The sequence below is a fragment of the Gracilinanus agilis genome, chromosome 2, assembly GCF_016433145.1.
Source record: "Gracilinanus agilis isolate LMUSP501 chromosome 2, AgileGrace, whole genome shotgun sequence".
NCBI lineage: Eukaryota > Metazoa > Chordata > Mammalia > Didelphimorphia > Didelphidae > Gracilinanus > Gracilinanus agilis.
The window spans coordinates 583,278,413-583,297,439 of NC_058131.1; the positions used below are offsets into that span (position 1 = coordinate 583,278,413).

General features: G+C 34.3%; 1 protein-coding gene across 2 annotated transcripts in view; it reads right to left on the bottom strand.

The window, feature by feature from the left end:
- TJP1 (tight junction protein 1) overlaps positions 1–19,027 on the bottom strand; it is a 313,265-nt gene that overhangs the window by 43,564 nt on the left and 250,674 nt on the right. For both annotated transcript variants that reach the window (XM_044665401.1, XM_044665400.1), the window contains exons 4-9: positions 17,777–17,901; positions 17,410–17,512; positions 13,139–13,418; positions 11,637–11,740; positions 10,787–10,955; positions 10,330–10,474 (exon numbers count right to left, since the gene is read on the bottom strand). In XM_044665401.1, coding sequence (XP_044521336.1) covers positions 10,330–10,474; positions 10,787–10,955; positions 11,637–11,740; positions 13,139–13,418; positions 17,410–17,512; positions 17,777–17,901 — 926 coding nt within the window. The remainder of the gene's footprint in view (positions 1–10,329; positions 10,475–10,786; positions 10,956–11,636; positions 11,741–13,138; positions 13,419–17,409; positions 17,513–17,776; positions 17,902–19,027) is intronic.

A 19,027-nucleotide genomic window follows, 5' to 3' on the forward strand; every position in this document is an offset into this window, starting at 1 on the left:
CCAGATGGCAAACCTATGACACACGTGTCAGCATTGACATGTGTAGCCATTTCCCATGACATATTTAAATTATAAGTATTGTAAAATTATGGTTTTTTTCTTGAAGTGACACACCAAGTTATGCTCGATTTTTTGGCGAATTTTGACATAGCAAGCTCAAAAGGTTGCCCATCACTCCCCTAAAGTTTAAGAAAACCTTTAAAGCAGTGGTTCCCAAACTTTTTTGGCCTACTGCCCCCTTTCCAGAAAAAATATTACTTAGTCCCCTGGAAATTAAATTTTTTAAAAATTTTAATAGCAATTAATAGGATAAGATAAATGATAAGATAAATGCACCTATGGCCATCACTGCCCTCCTAGATCACTGTAGCACCCACGAGGGGGCGGTAGCACCCACTTTGGGAATCATTGCCTTAAAGGACCAAACTGTATCAACTGACAGTGCATATGAACATTAGTAGAGATAGGAGGAAGAAACATTTTGTTCAAAGTAAAATTATAATATTTACTTGTAATGATTTGTATTTAAAAGTCGATTTGCACAGATATTTTTGTATTTTAAAAATTCACTTGATAGTACCTGGCTCTATTATGTCAAGATAAAGAAATGCTGTCTATTAATTCATAACAGTATCTACTATGTTTAAAGTTACCTTAGGAACTAAGAGATTCTAAGTGCCTTATCCAAAGTAACAAAGCTAGTATATATTAAGTGAAATGTGAACCAAGTCATTCTAAGACTTGAGGGGCTGGCTCTCTACTACATCTTTTTGCTGCTATATAACATTATAATATTGCTAAATCAAATTAGTTAATGGGGATGATGATGAAAACTTGATCAACAATAATATATTTTGGAGTAACTTCTCAACATTCTGAAATACTTAAATGAACTTTTTATTAGCTAGTGATGATTATTAACATAACAGTCTAAGCCAGTGACTGGCAAACTACTACAGCCTGTGGGACAGATGCGGCCCTGAAATGTTCTATCCGGCAGTGTGACATGATTCCTAATCTGACAAATACAATGAGTAGGATACAATACAATGAAACTTCGAAAGAGTTGCCATAGAAACAGACTGACAGATGGGCATTTCTTTTCCTCTTTAAAAAGTTTGACCATCACTGGTCTAAGCCATGAAAAAAAAAATTCTCCATGTAAAGCAAGATTTTTCTGATAAAGAGTAATTGTCTTGGACCAAAACTACTGTATTTGGAGTACTGATCTCTCTAATCAATTTACATGGAAGAAGAATAAGTAAACATAGTTCGAGTCTTTTAAGCCACTAGAGAGTTTCTAAGTTACTTAGGCAATTGCAATACATTCCATATTTAGTCTAGGTATTAAGATCTACCTAGGTCACTCAGCATAGTTGTGCTAAATTACAGCTTCTCTCCAGACATCTATTTTCTCAATTTTGCCCAGCATTTGAATTTTAAACATAATCTAATGTTTTAGTAATTTAATACTGTCAGACAATATTCTCTAGAGAACAAACTTCATTAGTGCTAATGACTAAATTCAAGAGGTATAGAAGCTGACTAAATTTTAATTTTATTAAGAAAACATAAGACTGCAGATGAGTAACAATTAAAAAGTACAATATTTCAAATTAAGTTCACATCCTTTGAAAGCATACTTAGAATTTTAGAATTTTAAATAAAAATAAAATTCATTTAATCATTAAAGACACATTTAAAATGTATAGGGCACACAAAAGCATAAGTAATTATCCCTATCATAGCTATATCCTAAGTAAAGCTTCTATTATTAATTTCCAAATAGTTCATTTAAAGATATATTTAGTAAAGATTGCTTAACTAGCCTCCTGGGAGAATCAATAGAGTGTAAGGTCTAAGGGAAAACAAGAATGCAAGAAAGTAGGAAGGAAGGGAAAATGTTTATTTAAGTGCCCATTATGTGGCAGGTACTATTCTAAGGCTTTTGACAAACTCCCTGTTTTACAGTAAACTGAAGAAGACAGAGAGGGTAGGTGACTTGGCCAATATCACAGACAATAAGTGTCTGATGTTGGATTTGTACTCATCTTCCTCATTTAAGGTTCCACTGTCCCACCTAACTGCTCAAATTAATATGAACAATTGCTTTAACAAAAAATGGAAACAGATTCTGAAGGGCACTTTCCTGATAAAACCTTTTAGAGAACTGGTCTCCTGATAAATGTAAAAAATGCCTTTTGCTAAGAATAACAGACGGTAGAAAAACAACTTGCAAACAACTTCCACCTGCTCAGCAGAAAAGGAACACCAGGAACAAAAACTAACAACAGGAATATATATAAAGAAGCAGAAAAATGAAGGCAGCTAGTAGCTAATAAATGCTTTTTCAGCCAGAAGAAGATAACATATTGAGAGGTTGGAAGGGACCTCAAAAAAAGTTAAGAGGTTCACAATTTTTACGTGTCATGGATCTTTTCTCAAAAGATTTTAAATGTATAAAAGACACTAAGTTAAAAAAAGAAAAAAAATACTGAAATATAATTATCAAAATATCTTTTAAGAAATATATGAACTATACAGAGACTTAGAATCTCCATTCAGTCTAATTAGCCTCCCTTCATTCCTCTGTCTGTTCAGTCATGTCTGACTCTTTGAGAACTCATTTGGGATTTTCTTGGCAAAGATATAGGAGTAGTTTGTCATTTCCTTCTCCAGTTCACCTTACAGATGAGGAAAGTTAGGCAATTAAGGTTAAGTGACTTGCCAAGGGACACACTGCTAATGCCCAAAGCCAAATTTGAAATCAGGTCTTCCTAACTTCAGATCCAGCACTTTATCCAATGTGCCCCCTACTTTTATCTCCTCACTCCAATATATCATTCTACTCAGTTGCCAAAGTTAACTTTCCAAAGCCAGGGCCTAACTATGTCATTCTCTTGCTCAGTAAGTTCCAGAGGGAATTATTACTTCCAGGATCAAATATAAAAACCATTGGTTGGGGATTTAAAAGCTCTTCAAATGTGATCCCATCCTATTTTCACAATCTTTGGACATTTCACTTCCCTCCAGAAACTCTGAAATCTCTGTACATTTCTTATAAGATACTACTGCCTCTATGCCTCTGCACTGCCTGTCCTCCATTCCTGGAATGTTTTCTGACCTTCCTCCCTTCTACCTCCTAATTTCCCTGACCTTGTTCAAAACTCAGCTCAAATCCTACTTTTCAAGACATCCATTTCTACTGCTGCCAGATGCTAATGTTTTCCTTTCTTACAATGCCTTCTGACTATTATATATAATATATATGTTGATTTTCATGTGTCATTTCATGGAGGGCAGGGACTACTTTTTGGCTTTTTCTCAAAACATTTAGCACAGTAAATGGCACATAGTAGCAAATTAATAAATGCTAGTGCACTACAGTAGCATTCCCATAAACATTCCATCATCTATTGGAGTATTTTTACATGATAACATAATACAGAGAATATTTTAGAGTTAGCTTGGTTCCTCTAAATCTAGCAGACAGGAAAGGTGATTTCTTATATGTTAGGAAGTCATCTCTTTTTAAAGACTTATAATTTCAAGGTTCATTATGCATGCACAATCTCCATCAGATTTGTGAACAACTGAAGTTATTTTGTAATTGCTACTGATCTGTCTTATTTCATAACCTTATTTCTCACAGATTCCATGAAAGTTAGTGGGAAGTAATGAATGGAAAACAGTACAAAAGTGGCCTCAGGTGACCTCAAATGTGGTAAGTTATGGATGATAGATCTCTAGAATATTAAAGATTGTGAGTTGTATTGATCACAGAAGTATACCAGAAAACCATAAATCTTTAAAATATCCAAGTTAAATTATTATTTTTTGTTTTTAGTTTTACCTTTAGCAAATGTAATTCTTTAAAAACCTTTACTTTCTGTCATATTAACAATTCTAAAACAGAAGAGCAAGGTCTAGACACTTGGAGTTAAATAACTTGCCCAGTGTCACACAGCTATAAGTATCTGAAGCCATATTTGAACACAGATCTTCCCAACTCCAGAGGAGACACTCTATCCACCCACTGTGCTACCTAGCTGCCCTAAAATAATTTTAAAAAACAAAACAAAGAATGCTAAAAAGTGTGTGTGTGTCTGTGATAGCCAAGAATGGGAAACAAAGTAGATGCTCCTCAACTGAGGAATAGCTAAACTGTGGTACATAAATGACATAGAGTATTATTATGCTGTAAATAAATGATGTGTAATGAATACAAAGAAGCATGGAAAGATCTACACAAACTGAAGCAGAATGACATAAGCAGAGCCAAGAAAATACTATAAACAATGATTGAAATAACTGCCTGTGAAAATAAAAAATAAATATCAAAAATGCCTTGAAAGAAGTGGTATGAGCAGATGACCCCAAAATAAAGCACAACTCTTTGTGAAGGTGGGAACACTACAGATATTGCACAATGCATATGTTTTCAGACTTTTTCAATGTACTGAGCTATTCTATTTTTTCCACTTAAATTGACTGGATCAAGTGACTTATACCAAACCTTTTGCATCAAAGTCTAATGGTTCTAAAGAGCCACATAAAATCAAAACTGCTCACAAAATTATTTAGGGACACAGGGAAAATGGAGTCACTAATTTCACTGAGGATGACAGATCAATGGGGTATAGATATACCAAGTCATTTCAGTCCTAGTCCCAGCCCAGCCACCTAAGAGATCCTTGTCAGCTGAAATTCATCACTATTTGAATAATTCTAGTGATATGCCATATTAAAAAGTAACCAGTCTTCTATTTCTTCAAAGTTATAATTCTTACAAAAGATGTTAACCTCATGTATTATCTCATCAACTTTAACCAACTGGTTCTTATTTGTCTGTTCTATTTGTCTTTAGACCATATTTACTCCTTGCATAAAAGTGCCCTTAAAATACTTGGGTTTTAAAACATTTAAAACATTCTTCAACAATGAACAAATGAAAAAATATTAAGTACTTACTATTTTACAAACATTATATGAATACTGAGCAGTAGGTGGCACAATGGGACAGTTTTAGGAATGGAGCCAGGAAGACCTGAATTCAAATCCGGCCTCAGACATTTACTGTATTGACTGAGCAAATCACTTAACCCTTCGGGACTCAAGTTTCCTCATATGTAAAATGAGCTGGAGAAGGAAATGACAAACCACTCTAGTATCTTTGCCAAGAAAACCCCAAATGAGGGTACAAGAAGTTGGAAAAAACTGAAATAAAAGAACAACAAAACAATGCTAGAGAAATGCAAACCCAAAAGTAAAGACAATACCTTGACCTCAAGGAGTGTAAATTTTTCAAATCAAACTAGTCTTTGTTTTTCAAGTATTTTTGAAAACACAATATAGTTTTTTGAAAATCTCAGGCATCTCATTTCCCACACAGCAGCACTAAATTTGGTCTTCTTTGGCTTCTCTGTCACATCAAGATGCCAGATTCTCCCCTGTCTCTACTTTCCAACTTTCACTTGCGTGTGCCTTCCCCCAACTGATCATAAACTCTGTCTGGGCAAGAGCTATCTTTCTTTTTCATATTTCTATCTCTAGTGCTTAGGGCAGAGCCTGACACAAATTAGGCACTTAATGTTTACTAACTTTGTTGAATATTGAAAAAATGCACTTTCTAAGTCCCTCACCGTCTTGTCTGTACTCTATAATCTCAAGTCTTGAGTAAGTAGAATATATGAAGAGAAAAATAACATGCTATTGAGAAATTCTTGAACTGAATCCAAATTTATCAACAAGCACTGGTTAGAGTAAGGCTTATTTAGTAGTATGCACCTAGGGCCTTGTTAGGTGCTAGGGACACATAAACAAAAAATGAAATAGTACCTGTTCTCAAGGAATTTATGTTCAGCTGGAATATGTAAAATATACATATGTATAAAATATAACCAGAGTATAAACCCAGAATAATACAAAGTAGTTAAAAATAAGGTGGGAGACAGGGCACTATAAGTTGAAGTTATCCAAAAAAGTCTCATGTAGAAAAGGTGGTATTTCAGGTACAGCAAATGTGATTCAACAGACTGAAAGCGAGGCCTAGAGATAGGAAGTCCTGGGTTTAAAATCCAAGGTCAGACACCTGGCCCTGGGCAATTCACTTAACCTCCATTGCCTAGCCCTTAGTTAGTAAGCTGGAAGGTAAGAGTTTTAAAAAGAAAAAGAAGGTGGTCTTTAAATTGGCGGATCCAGCTGAGTCTTAAATTTAAGTGAGAGATTCTTTTAGGCAGAAGACAATTAACAATCAAACCTACATTTGAGGAATAAACTAAGAGGTAAAAAAGCTTGAATATGCAATTCTTTCCTATTCTACTTATCTATATTTATCTTCATCCTAGTTATACTTGGCAAGTATAACAGCCAAACACATAAACCAAACTTCACCTTCACTACATAGTCAAACTAATTACTTCTCATTTTTCTTTTTGTCAAGTTGCCACAAGACTGGAAATATTTTTTCAAGCAAAATATTCAATCTATATATTTTCCCCTAATGTTACAATATATTTCCAGCTTAATTAGGGGGAGAGGGAGGAGATGATTGAATATTCCCCATGGGAGTAATTTTAACCATATAGGTTATATATTAGTAACTTTATGGAACCTTCAAATTTCCTTAGGTTGATTAAGCAGTAACTTAATAAATGCTTAATACCAAGACTTCTAAAATAAAAACTGGTTTTTAAAACCATGAATTGCCTGTTTCCCAGGAAGTCAAAACCGCCTCATGGAGATCAGTGTTTCAGAAGGTGATCTATGGACTTGCTTTTTGTACATTAAAACTATTCATGACAGGAGGCAGCTGGGTGGCTCAGTGGATTGAAAGCCAGGCCTAGAGATGGGAGGTCCTAGATTCAAATCTGGCCTCAGACACTTCCCAGCTGTGTGACCCTATTGCCTAGCCCTTACCGCTCCTCTGCCTTGGAGCCAATACACAGTATTGACTCCAAAACGGAAAGTAAGAGTTTTTAAAAAAACAAAAACAGAAAAATTATTCAGGACATGACATCCATTATTTTAAATTCTTCAATTGATAATTTAGCTACATTTAATAAAATTCAAGCATTACCTTATAAAAGCTATATATATATCAATCTTGTTCTGCTCCTTACATATAAGGGTTTTTTGGTTTGCTTTCCAAACTAGTATGTAGAAGTATGTGGGCATTTTAAATCCAAAGACATTAAAGAAGTACTATATTAGAATGACCCAAAGAATGGTTTAGAGCAGTGATTTCCAAAGTGGGCGCTATTGCCCCCTGGTGGGTGCTGCAGTGATCCAGGGGAGCAGTGATGAACATAGGTGCATTTATCTTTCCTATTAATTGCTATTAAAATTTAAAAAAAAAATTAATTTCCAGGGGGCTAAGTAATATTTTTTCTGGAAAGGGGGTGGTAGGCCAAAAAAGTTTGGAAACCACTGGTTTAGAGTTTTAGATTTATTCAATATTTTAAACGAACAATAATTACAACTAATTTAAAGCACTAGGTAAATGCTATTACTATTGCTGCCGCTGTTACCAGTACTACCACCACCATCAACTTCTAGTTCTAAAAGCATTCAAATAAAAGCAGGAGACGACCAAGATTAAGATGAGAATGGAATCACATCTTTTATTTTTCTCTCTCCCTTTTACCACTTATAAGGAATATATTGCCAAATCTTTTCAACTCTACTTTCCTAATATTTCTCATAATGCAAGCACTCCCCCAACCTCCAGTGTGGTTCTAAAAGAGCTCAATTACTTAAATGCTGCAACTTCCCATGTAGTATCTTTTGCCTCCTATTCACCCTTAAAACATCCAAGTTCATCTTAATAATTCATTGGTATGGCCATGTCATGCACCCCTTCATGCATAATGCATTCTTGCTAAAACAAGAATACAAACTACTCCTTGGTCTTGTCTTATACTCTCCATATATACTCTTCATGTACACTGTGTCCAATATCTGAAACATACTCATTGCTTCATTTTCACCTGCTAAACATATGATTTTCTTGCCAGGTCCAGCTCTAGCACTACTTCTTCCATGAAAAGTGATGTCTTCCCTTGCCTCTCTCACATTCTATCCTGTATAATAACTTTAAAAAAAAATTTTTTCCATGTACCTTTCAGTAAGTTCCTTAGGAGGAGATCCCATCTAATTATTCATCTTTCTACCTTATCTGAAGCACCTAGCAAAGTACTTTGAATAGAGTAAATGTTTAAATAAATAGGTTTTAATTAAAAAGACAAGTTAGAGTTAGAAAACTATAAGAAAAAATATAAAATATTTATTATGTAATTATTATATTTATTCTAAAATCATCAGTATAAGTGATCAAAAATATATAAAGTTTTTCATATAAGAAATAAAAATAATCAGACATTAAAGGGAAACAGTGACCCAAATCACTAAGAAGAGAAATGCAAATGAAAACAAGTTTGGGTTTGAATTGTACTTCAGATTCAGGTAACTGGTGAAGTGAATATTTGACAAAATATATTCCTACTGTGTAGATGCTTCCTCCAATGCCTACACCACCTTTCTACTAAGCCATACATTTTATCTACAATCTCTGAGAATCAATAATGAATAAAACTGATGTATACAGACAATAATTTTATGATAGTTGTAGTCATAGTTATATTGGTAACAATAAAAATATTGTATTTTAAGGTCAGCAGAGCACTTTACAAATATTTCATCTATCCTCATTATAACCTTGGGAGGTACATGTTATCATTATCCCCATTTTACTGATGAGGAAATAAGCAGAGGTTAAATGATTTGCCACGAGGCACATAGTTATTAAGCATCTGTCACTGGACTTAAATTCAAGTCTTCCTGATTCCAGGGTTGATGCTCTCTATCCATTATACCACATTGCTGCCACATTACTTGGGTACTAGATGCTAGCAATACAAAGATAAAATTGAATGAGTCCCTGTGATGATATTCCACTGGAGGATAAGTGAATAAAATATTTATTCATCTGGAAAGAAAAGCAATACAAAATAACTTTAATTAGAAATGAAGTAAAGAGGAATAAAGAACAGAGGATCAAGAAAGCCTTGCAGAAGGTTGAGGCTGAACTGAGCTTTGAAAAATTAGAGCCTCTATTAAGTCAAAATATAAAGGTAGAACATCCCAGATGCAGTGACTCAATGGTACAAAACCACAAAATCATGAGAAGGAATATCAAGTACAAGAAATAATTACAAGACCAATTTATCTAAAATACAATGAAAGGGGAATAATACATTAAGACTAGAAATATAAGTGAACACTAGATTGTAAAGAAGTAGGAACAATCAATGTGTCGTTTTTTTCTTTTTTAAATATTGAATCATATTATTTGTTACAAGGGACTATTTTATCAGGGAAGAGAGTTATTGGGAAATGACAATGATGGGGGAAAACATCCAAAAAATCCCAAAACTTGTGAAGTCTCTGTTAAGGAATATAGTTCCACTGTGTTATATGACCTTTTTCTTCTAAGGATTAAATGTTTTCAGCAATACAGTTTACAATATGCTCATATTGAAACTTACTTTCCCTGTGTTTCAGAAAAAGAACACTTCATGAAGTAAGTTTTCTAAGGAAAATATAGAGAATATTCTAGCCCTGTACTCTTAAGAGTCTTTAGTAAGTAAAATTATATACAAACATCACGCAAAAAAAAATCAATGAATTTTAGATATTAGTACAATCTTGTTATAGTTAGTACTATCACAAACATAGTCTATACGTCAAAGTGCTATTAATTTACAAACTAATATATTTGCAGAAGGCCCACAGAATTTATTTCAACAGATATTTATATAATATTTATGTGTGCCTAATATAGGGTTAGGTGTTGCTCGCCATAAATCTACTTAGCCAGCCTAACCTCTCTTCTAACCTCTAGACTGTAACCTCCAACTGCCTTTGAACATCTCAAATTGAATGGCAAATAGATACATTAAACTCCTAATCTTCCCCTCTCACAACCTACTCCCCTTGCAAGCTTCTTTATTACTACTGAGGATTCTACCACCTTTCAAAGCACTTAAATTCTCAAGCTAGGTGCCACCCTCTACACCTCACTTTCTCTTATCTTTGCAAAGTTTTCTAGTAGTAATTCTTAGCTGAATTAAAATCTTGAAATGTTTTTAAAAACTTAAAATATTTTAAATGAAAATATCACAAAAAAAAAACCAAGAGAAAATATTTAAAATACTACATCCAAAAGGAAATTGAAAAACTTTCTATACCACATGTATAAAAATGAACAAGTCATATGTATGATGACATTAGTAGTTTGTTTTAAATCACAACACCCAACTGTGCCATCACCTGCCATTGCTGGGTTGCTGTGGAGAATGCCTGGAATGATCTGAAGGCTCTGATCTCTGGTCAGGAGATCGTGAACGGCTGCGGCGAGGCCTGTCATGTGATCGAGTGGAATGGTCTGAAGCCAGTGACTGAATTTCTGAAATGTCTATTGAATAAAAATTGGTTTTTGTTACATGAAATATCACTGCAATAAAATATTGCCCCTTAATTGATAACTGAAATAGACATCTAATATAATTTTTTAGGTGCTCACTTTATGTATTGACTTCTAACAACCATGGAAGCGAATGCTCTCAAGTAAGTACACTAAAGGCCTTTATGGGTTTGTTTTAAATACTGATAATGTGTGAGTTTTAAAGTTTGGTTTGATGGACAAAGTTAAAATTGCGTCCCAAAATTTCATTCTAAACTAAGAAAATAAGTAGCAGCTTAGGACCAAGACATGCTCACAACTTACCATCTCTTTCAGATGCATTAGCAGAGTGAATACTGTCAGAAAGATCAGGGACATTCAAAAGTGTAGCTCGCTCATCTCTCTGTACTACCATTTTCAATTTGCCTTTGGACCTTTCTATTAATGTTTTTGCATCTGTCAATGACATATTTTCTGTCACAGTGCCATTTATCTATAATAGAACAGAGACTATGTATTAGACATAAGTGATGAATTCAATCCCCTTGTAAAACTATCAAAAATAATGTAAATTGCTCTTTTCTTTACCATATGGAGCAAAGTTATGTGTACTTAAAGCTTTCAGCTGAGTGAATTATCACCTATCTTAAATCAGTAAAAATCTTGGCTAATCTGCTGCCATAAAAGATAAAAATCAATTAATATGCCTATTTCCTCTCCCTATTATTCACTCCCAAATATTATACCATAGCCTAAAGCTTTTTAACCCTTAAAATTAAACAAAAAATGGCTTTCTGGGAAAGGAAAGCAACACTTGGGATAACTATGATGATGTAAGAAACAGAATACACCAATAAAAACTTGCAGTTTTAAAAATCAGACACCAATATCCAGTAATTAAGTAATACACAACTTATTTGGCTCAATCAACTGAATAACTATTATAGAAAAATGAAAACAAGGGCTTCCAAACAGTTGTATGTGCCAACATGACTCTTTTAGTATGCTGAATTCTTTAAGTATCCATCACTAAGATAGGAACAGAAAGCAGCTTCTTTTTTTTAATCTTAAGCATCTAATAAACTGTCTCAGTCGTCACAAGTGAAAAATTGGAATAACAGAAACCACTTTTTTTGACAATTCAATCCAAAGAAATTTAGGAATATGACTATACCTTCAATACAACATCACCTTCCTGGATATTGCCATCTCTTGCTGCCAAACTGTCTTGTGATATTTCTTTTACAAATATATGACTAGCCAAACGAAGCCCATATTCTGTAATCAAATATTGAAAAAACCTTATAAAACCATATATAACATTTCTAAATATCTTGATTCATATTATCAATAGTAATAGCTAATAACAAATCCAGACACAGTAAAAAAGTGTTTAAAAGATAATATTCTTCATAAGAGCACAAAGCAATTTTTTATAATCAAAAAGTTTAGAACCTGCTTCTAATGTTGATATAAAGTGATATTAAAACTGCTTGAATCAAGCTTCTTTCCTATCACATGAAGACCAAAGTCATAAAAATGTCATAAATAGTTTACTACTTTCCCAGACAACACTGACAATCATTATTTCTAAGAACACATTATTCAGAAGACAGATGTAATATGAATAATTAAAGTCAAATTTTAAAAGGAAATTACTTGATTCTAATATGTATTCATGGAAGGTGGGTAATATTTAAGAACTAGAAAAGCAACCTGCAACCCAAACAATATTTAATTCTAAGTATCCTGGTCTCTTTCAGCTCTTAAGGAAGACAAGCCAGAAATAAAATCAAGCTGAAATTACAAGAGAATTCCTTAACTTCTAAAGAGATTACCAAATAAAAAAATAATTAGGGGCAGCTGGGTAGCTCAGTGGAGTGAGAGTCAGGCCTAGAGACAGGAGGTCCTAGGTTCAAACCCGGCCTCAGCCACTTCCCAGCTGTGTGACCCTGGGCAAGTCACTTGACCCCCATTGCCCACCCTTACCACTCTTCCACCTATGAGACAATACACTGAAGTACAAGGGTTTAAAAAAAAAATAATTAATAATTAAAAAAATAAAAATAAAAAATAAATATAAAAAAAATAATAAGTTCTTTACCAAAAAAAAGGTTGGCAATACAAATATTACTTGTGAATAGAATGAATATTTACATGCATATATAGACCTACATACACAGACACATATACAGACATGCTTGTATGGTATGTGTACATGCCTAAGAAGGATTCTTCCTAAGAATGACCAAGGATAATGGCTGCACAAAATACTGCCGATACATGGTTGATTACTAATATTGGAAAATTCTACTGTAAACACTCCGGTGAAGCCCTGTGAATATGATAACTATGTAAGGGGGACGTCTATTAACAATGAGAATTACTTTTATTTTGAGAGTTTAAGCAGTGTAATTTTCAGTTCTAGAGGTTAATTTCTTTTCCATATGAAACATGATTAAAATAAGAAGTCACTCAAATCCCTTTAGCTGTAAATTTTTTTATATGCTTTCTGCCAAATTCCATAGTTACTTATAATAAAATATGGCCTATGTTAGCCAGAAATGATATATGAAAATTTAAAAAAATGTGTGTGATCAAGAAGCTATTTCATTTTTAGACCAATCCTATATTCTTTTAAATGTAAGGCATCAAATATTATACAGGAGAGTTTACCTTCATTTTTCCGGGACTTCACCAATGTTACTTTGGTAGGCTTTGCAGGCTGACTAGAAGAAACAGATCTCCTATCTGATCGAGGCGATAAACTCCTCTCTCGACTTGCACTTCGATCTCTCACCCAACTCTTTTCACTCCTCCTACTAACAACTGGACCGCTTCGTGTACCTCTTGAATCATGTACCTCTTCATCATAACTGTCCTCTTCATTTTCAGATACTGGCTCAGGCTCTGGACGGCTTACAGGTATCTGAACTTTCTTCTTTCTTCGAATAGTCTATAAGTGACAGTTATAGCAAAATACTTTATGACCCAAATACACACACATGCACACATCTGTCTGTCTGTCTATTTGGAACAACAAATGACAAATGTCTATCCAGAACAACAAATGACAAATGACAAAAGACTAAGGGCTATTTTCTTGAAGCCTTTTTCCTACTCTTGAAGCTAACACACTCAAAAGACTCAATGAAGATGGTATTGTCATTAAAATGCACACTAAAATCTTTCTGAAAATTAAATGATCATGAGATCATCAGAAAAGAGAATAATAAATAAATCTATCAAACATGTAGTGCTTGGAGTAAAAGGATATGGCACTCCATAAAATTATATGCTGTCCTCCCTTTTTTATTCTCTTGCCCCTTGTCCTTCCTGGGTTCACATACTGTCAATCTTTAATCCTAGAAAATTATTATGATCTACTTCCTCCAGAGCTGCTGAATGACAATGGAGGAAATCCCAACTCCATGATGACTGTGTTTATTACAAATTCAAGTGATCTAATATTAGTGAGTACAGAGCCCAGTCAGGAAGATCTGATTTCAAAATCCAGCCTCTGACCCTTACTAACTGTGTGAGCCTGGGCAAATCACTTAATCCCTTTTTGCCTCATTTTCCTGATCTGTAAAATGGGGACAGATGGGAGAAAGAAATAACAAACTACTCCAGTATCTTTGCAAAGAAATAATGTCATTGGGGTCAGAAAAAGTCAGGCATGACAACAATAGCAATTGTGGCCCTCAATGCTGCATGACAAAGTTTTTAATGCTTCCTTTATACACTCTCTAATCCATTCTCCTCAGCAGGTTTCAAACCTTCTTTTCCCTCCTTGGTCATTTGCAATCTGGCTTTCAACTCTGCAAACCTATTGAAATTGTTCTCTCCTAGGTTACCAAATTATGAAATAGCAATCCTTTTCAATTTTCACCCCCTTTGACATCACTGAAATTTTTAATACTGATAACTTCCCTTCTCTCTGACTTCTTTGAACTCTCCAGCCTTTAACATTCTCTCTTCCCGTGATATTCTTCTTTTTTAATTTTCGCTCCTTAACTGTTTGCTACTTCACTAATCATCCAATTCCTATCCTTTAGTGGAGGTACACATTCCCAAAGACCCAGTTCTAGATCCTTCTCTGCAAATGCTTTCTTGACCTCAACTCTAGCTCCCGTAGTTATTTAAATATTATCCCTCTCGCATGCTCTTTGTGGTGGCAAAAAATTGGAAAATAAGAGAATGTCCTTCGATTGGGGAATGGCTGAAGAAATTGTGATATCTGTTGCTGATGGAATACTATTGTGCTCAAAGGAATTAAGAACTGGAGGAATTCCATGTGAACTAGAATGACCTCCAGGAATTGATGCAGAGTGAAAGGAACAGAACCAGGAGAACATTGTACACAGAGACTGATACACTGTGGTACAATTGAACATAACAGACTTCTCTACTAGCAGCAATGCAAGAATCCAGAGCAAAGCTGAGGGATGTATGAGAAAGAAAACTAGCCACATTCAGAGGAAGAAGTGTGGGAGGAGAAACAGAGAAGAAAAACAACTGCTTGAACACATGGGCTGACAGGGATATTATTGGGGATGTAGACACTAAACAATAATTCTAGTCCAACTATCAATAATATGGAATTGGGTCTTGATCAATGATACATGTAAAACCCAGTGGAATTGTGCATCGGCTAAAGGGGATAAGGGGGTTTCGGGGAAGAGGAAAGAACATGAAACATGTAACTATAGGAAAAATAATAAATTTATATATATATAATCTCTCTGCAAATGACTCCCATATCTGTGTAATTAATTTGAATTTCTTATAAATTTAAATAATGCATTGTCCCTGACTGCTAAATAATCTCTACCTTGAATTTCAAAGGCATCTCAATTTCACTATATCCAAACTGAAACTATTTTGTATCCCAAACCCATCCCATCCTCCAAACTTCTGTGGCATACAGATATAGTACTGGGCTCTGGAGTCAGTAAGCCCTGGGTCTATAGCCTACCTCATCAATCGCTTAACCTTCCTGTGCCCATTACCTCATCTATAAAAAGGAGATAATAGCACCTACTTTAGAGGGTTGCAAAAATCAAAAGAGCTCATGTACAGAAAGTATTTTTCAAATTACAAAGCACTGTAAGTTACTGTTGTTTCTGTTCAGAATATTACTACCAGGAGCAGCAGGGGATTGAGAACCACACCTAGAGATACAAGGTCCTAGGTTCGAATCTGAACTTGGACGTTTCCTAGCTAAGCAAGTCCTTTATCCCCAATTGCCAAGCCCTTACTTATCAATTCTAAGACAGATGGTAAAGGTTTTTAGATAGATAGATAGATAGATAGATAGACAGACAGATATTGCTACTATTCCAGTCACTGAAGATCCCCGATCAATGATATTCAAGCAAATGTTAAGTCTTTCTGGTTTTACTTTCACAACTTTTCTAATATTCACTCCTTTCTCTTCATTCATATGATTACCATCCTACTCTAGGCACTCATCATCTCTCTCCCCCAAACTACTCCAGTCTCCTAACTGTTCTCCCTACTAATATCTTTTATCTCTAATATATCCTTCTATGCAGCTGCTAAAATAACATTTACACAGCATAGATAGATTTGATCATGTCACTGTCCTCCCTATATTCCAATGACTCCCCATTGCCTCTAAAATAAAATGGAAACCCGAGTCTAGAAACTCCTGGGCCTTGGAAAGGGGCCAATAATTAGTCTGACTCTCACTTAATATTTCTTAATTTATATCGTACTACTCACTGCCCTTCACAAATACTCCCAATTCAAACTCTAGACATTCCTACAAACCATTTTCCAAACCTCACTGATACCATCTAGTTTTTAGTGTTCCTTTACAGCTCAGTTTTCCTTAAAGCATACCTATTTGTATACATATTATATTTCCTTAGTAAGATAGTATCTCCTAAGGACTAGTATCTTTAAAAACAACAACTTCTAACCCTTATGGTTACCACAATGTTTCACATACTATAAGCACTTAATAAAGAATTAGAAGTTAACTTATGGCATATAAAAAAAATATTCTGGACTAGTGGAACTATCATTATTACATCAAAAGACCTGAGTTTTAATCCTCACTGGGTCTTAGTGATTGATGGTAGACAAGTTACTTAGCCTCAGACTGGGTCTTTATAGTATAAATGTTTCTATGATTTGTTTTAATATACTTGTTCCTTGGTATATTAGTTTACATTTAAATTGAATCAGGAGAATTACATAATCAGATCACTCAAAGAAAAATAGAGGAATGGGAAATTTTAGACTATTAAGTGTAACAGACAGTCTCCAGTATCTCCTAATTCTAAATCTAGCAATAGTAATGAAAACTTAAAAAACATGCTTGAATGACAAATTTTAAACTGAAAAATAAAAATCTAGCTTAAAAGGTAAGTGAGCTATTATTAACAGTGTAGGAGTAATCCTTAAAGAATTCTGAAAACATTAAAGTTATTAAAGGAAAATGTTTTCAACCATTCTGATAAAATTACAAGGCAAACAAGTCTTATATAAAAATATATTAAACTGTTGCCAGTTTTATAGACAGAAAAACCGTATGTAAAGAAAAATCCTGTTAGTTCCTCAAGAAATTGACCCAGCAAGGTATGTAGGGGGAAATGTAATGGAAACTACCTGTAAGGGAGCCCGAAAAGCTTCCTTTCTCCACACTCAATAAGTTTTATTTCAATGAGTCATTTAAAGCAAGCCTTATTTAATGAATACACTTCCTTTTACTTTAACTTAAATTAAAATTTAAAGTTATGAGGAAAAAGTAATATATGCAAGTTTCAATGTACCTTTCCTTAACAACTCTTTTTTAGCACTAACTGAATGATTTTTTTCAATGAAGGCTATTCAATATCTATTACATCCAAATTAGATACTCAAGCTCCTAATTCTTTATGGTCTAAAAGGAATAATTTACAATTAGAGTTACTTACAATTTTTGCATTTTTCCCACTTTTCCTTAATTGTTGAACAGCAAAAGCATGTTCCACATTATCCATGGAAACACCATTAACCATTGCAACACGATCATTTTCCCTGATTAAGAAAAAAAAACAGCAAGTTAAAAACAATGCTAAAAAATTTATATAGAGTGTTTTAAAAAAGGATGATCTGCAAAGAAAATCTATTACCTAACCACCTACAATAGGGATGGCAACATACTTATCTTCAAATCTACCACAATTCCATCTGGACAATAAACCATTGTCCATTTTCTTTAAAAACAAAACAAACCACTACCAATGAAGCCTATCATCTAGCACAGCTGCCCAAAAAAACACAGGAAAAGGAAATACTTACTGAAGTTGTCCTTCAGCTGGACCTCCTTTCAACACATCAGAAATAACTATTGAAGTTTCACCGCTCTGAAAATGAGGATTATCTCTTCCTCCTGATATTGCAATTCCAAACCCAAATCCAGGAGCCTAGAATTAATAAAAAAAAAAAATAAAGTATTCCTTAAATGTTAAGGATTGTTCAATATTTTCAACTCTTCTATAATCTACAGCTTTTAACAAATGAAACAAAGAGTTAATTGTAATTTGATTCTATATACCCCTGTTAAAAAGTACACTCAGAACAAAGATAACCTAATGAATCATATATTCTAAATAAGAAAAGAAATCCAAAAAAGCAGATCTTGCCTCCAAACTTCTGGTTTTCTGTTTTAAGTACTAATATACTATATTGCCAGATACCAAATACTTGTTTTTTAAAGATGAAAATACTAAGCACTAAAATCAGTCATCAAAAGTTGCTAATAATATTTTTGAATTTTTAAAAAAATATGCCATGCAGTGATCACAGAATAATTATAGCAACTATTAAAGTTCCCATTAAGTTGATCACTAATTATTCTATAAAACATCACATTATAGATATGTAACAGCAGATAGGCCAATGATAGTGAACCTTTTAGAGACTGAGTGCCCAAACCGCAACTCTCAGGTTACATGTGAGCCACCCCTTACCCCAGACAAGGGAGGGAGGAAGCATTGGGCAGTGGGGCAGGTGAAGTAAAGAATGTCATCAGTGAGTGTAAAGAGGGGGAAGGGAGTGTCCTGAGCACTCCACTCTGTTCCACTCTCCTCCAGCTCTGCCCCCTGTAAGCCAACTACCTAACCCCAGACAGGGGAGGGAAAAGTGCTTCCACTGGGCTGCTCTGACAGAGGGGCGGGTGATGGGGAAAATGTCTTCAGGTGTACATGGAGAGGGGGAGGGGCACAGCCCTCTTCATGTCATATGTTTGCCAGCATAGAGATAAGCCTACATAAAGAAGTACACAAGATACTTACCACAGCATGCAATCACATAAGAATGCAACTCCTCTAACAGCAAAGGTGAAGTTTTCAAAGCAATTAACATTACAAATTCTAGTTTGTTAATTCTTACTCTAAGTGGTAATAAAGTGATAAATAATAGATATGCAACATTAAAAAGTAAGTGAACAATCATGTTACATGTTTACTATGTTCCAAGCACTAGGAATACAAAGAAAGGCAAAAACCATGGTCCCCTGCTCTCAAGGACTTATATTTAATGGGGAGGCAG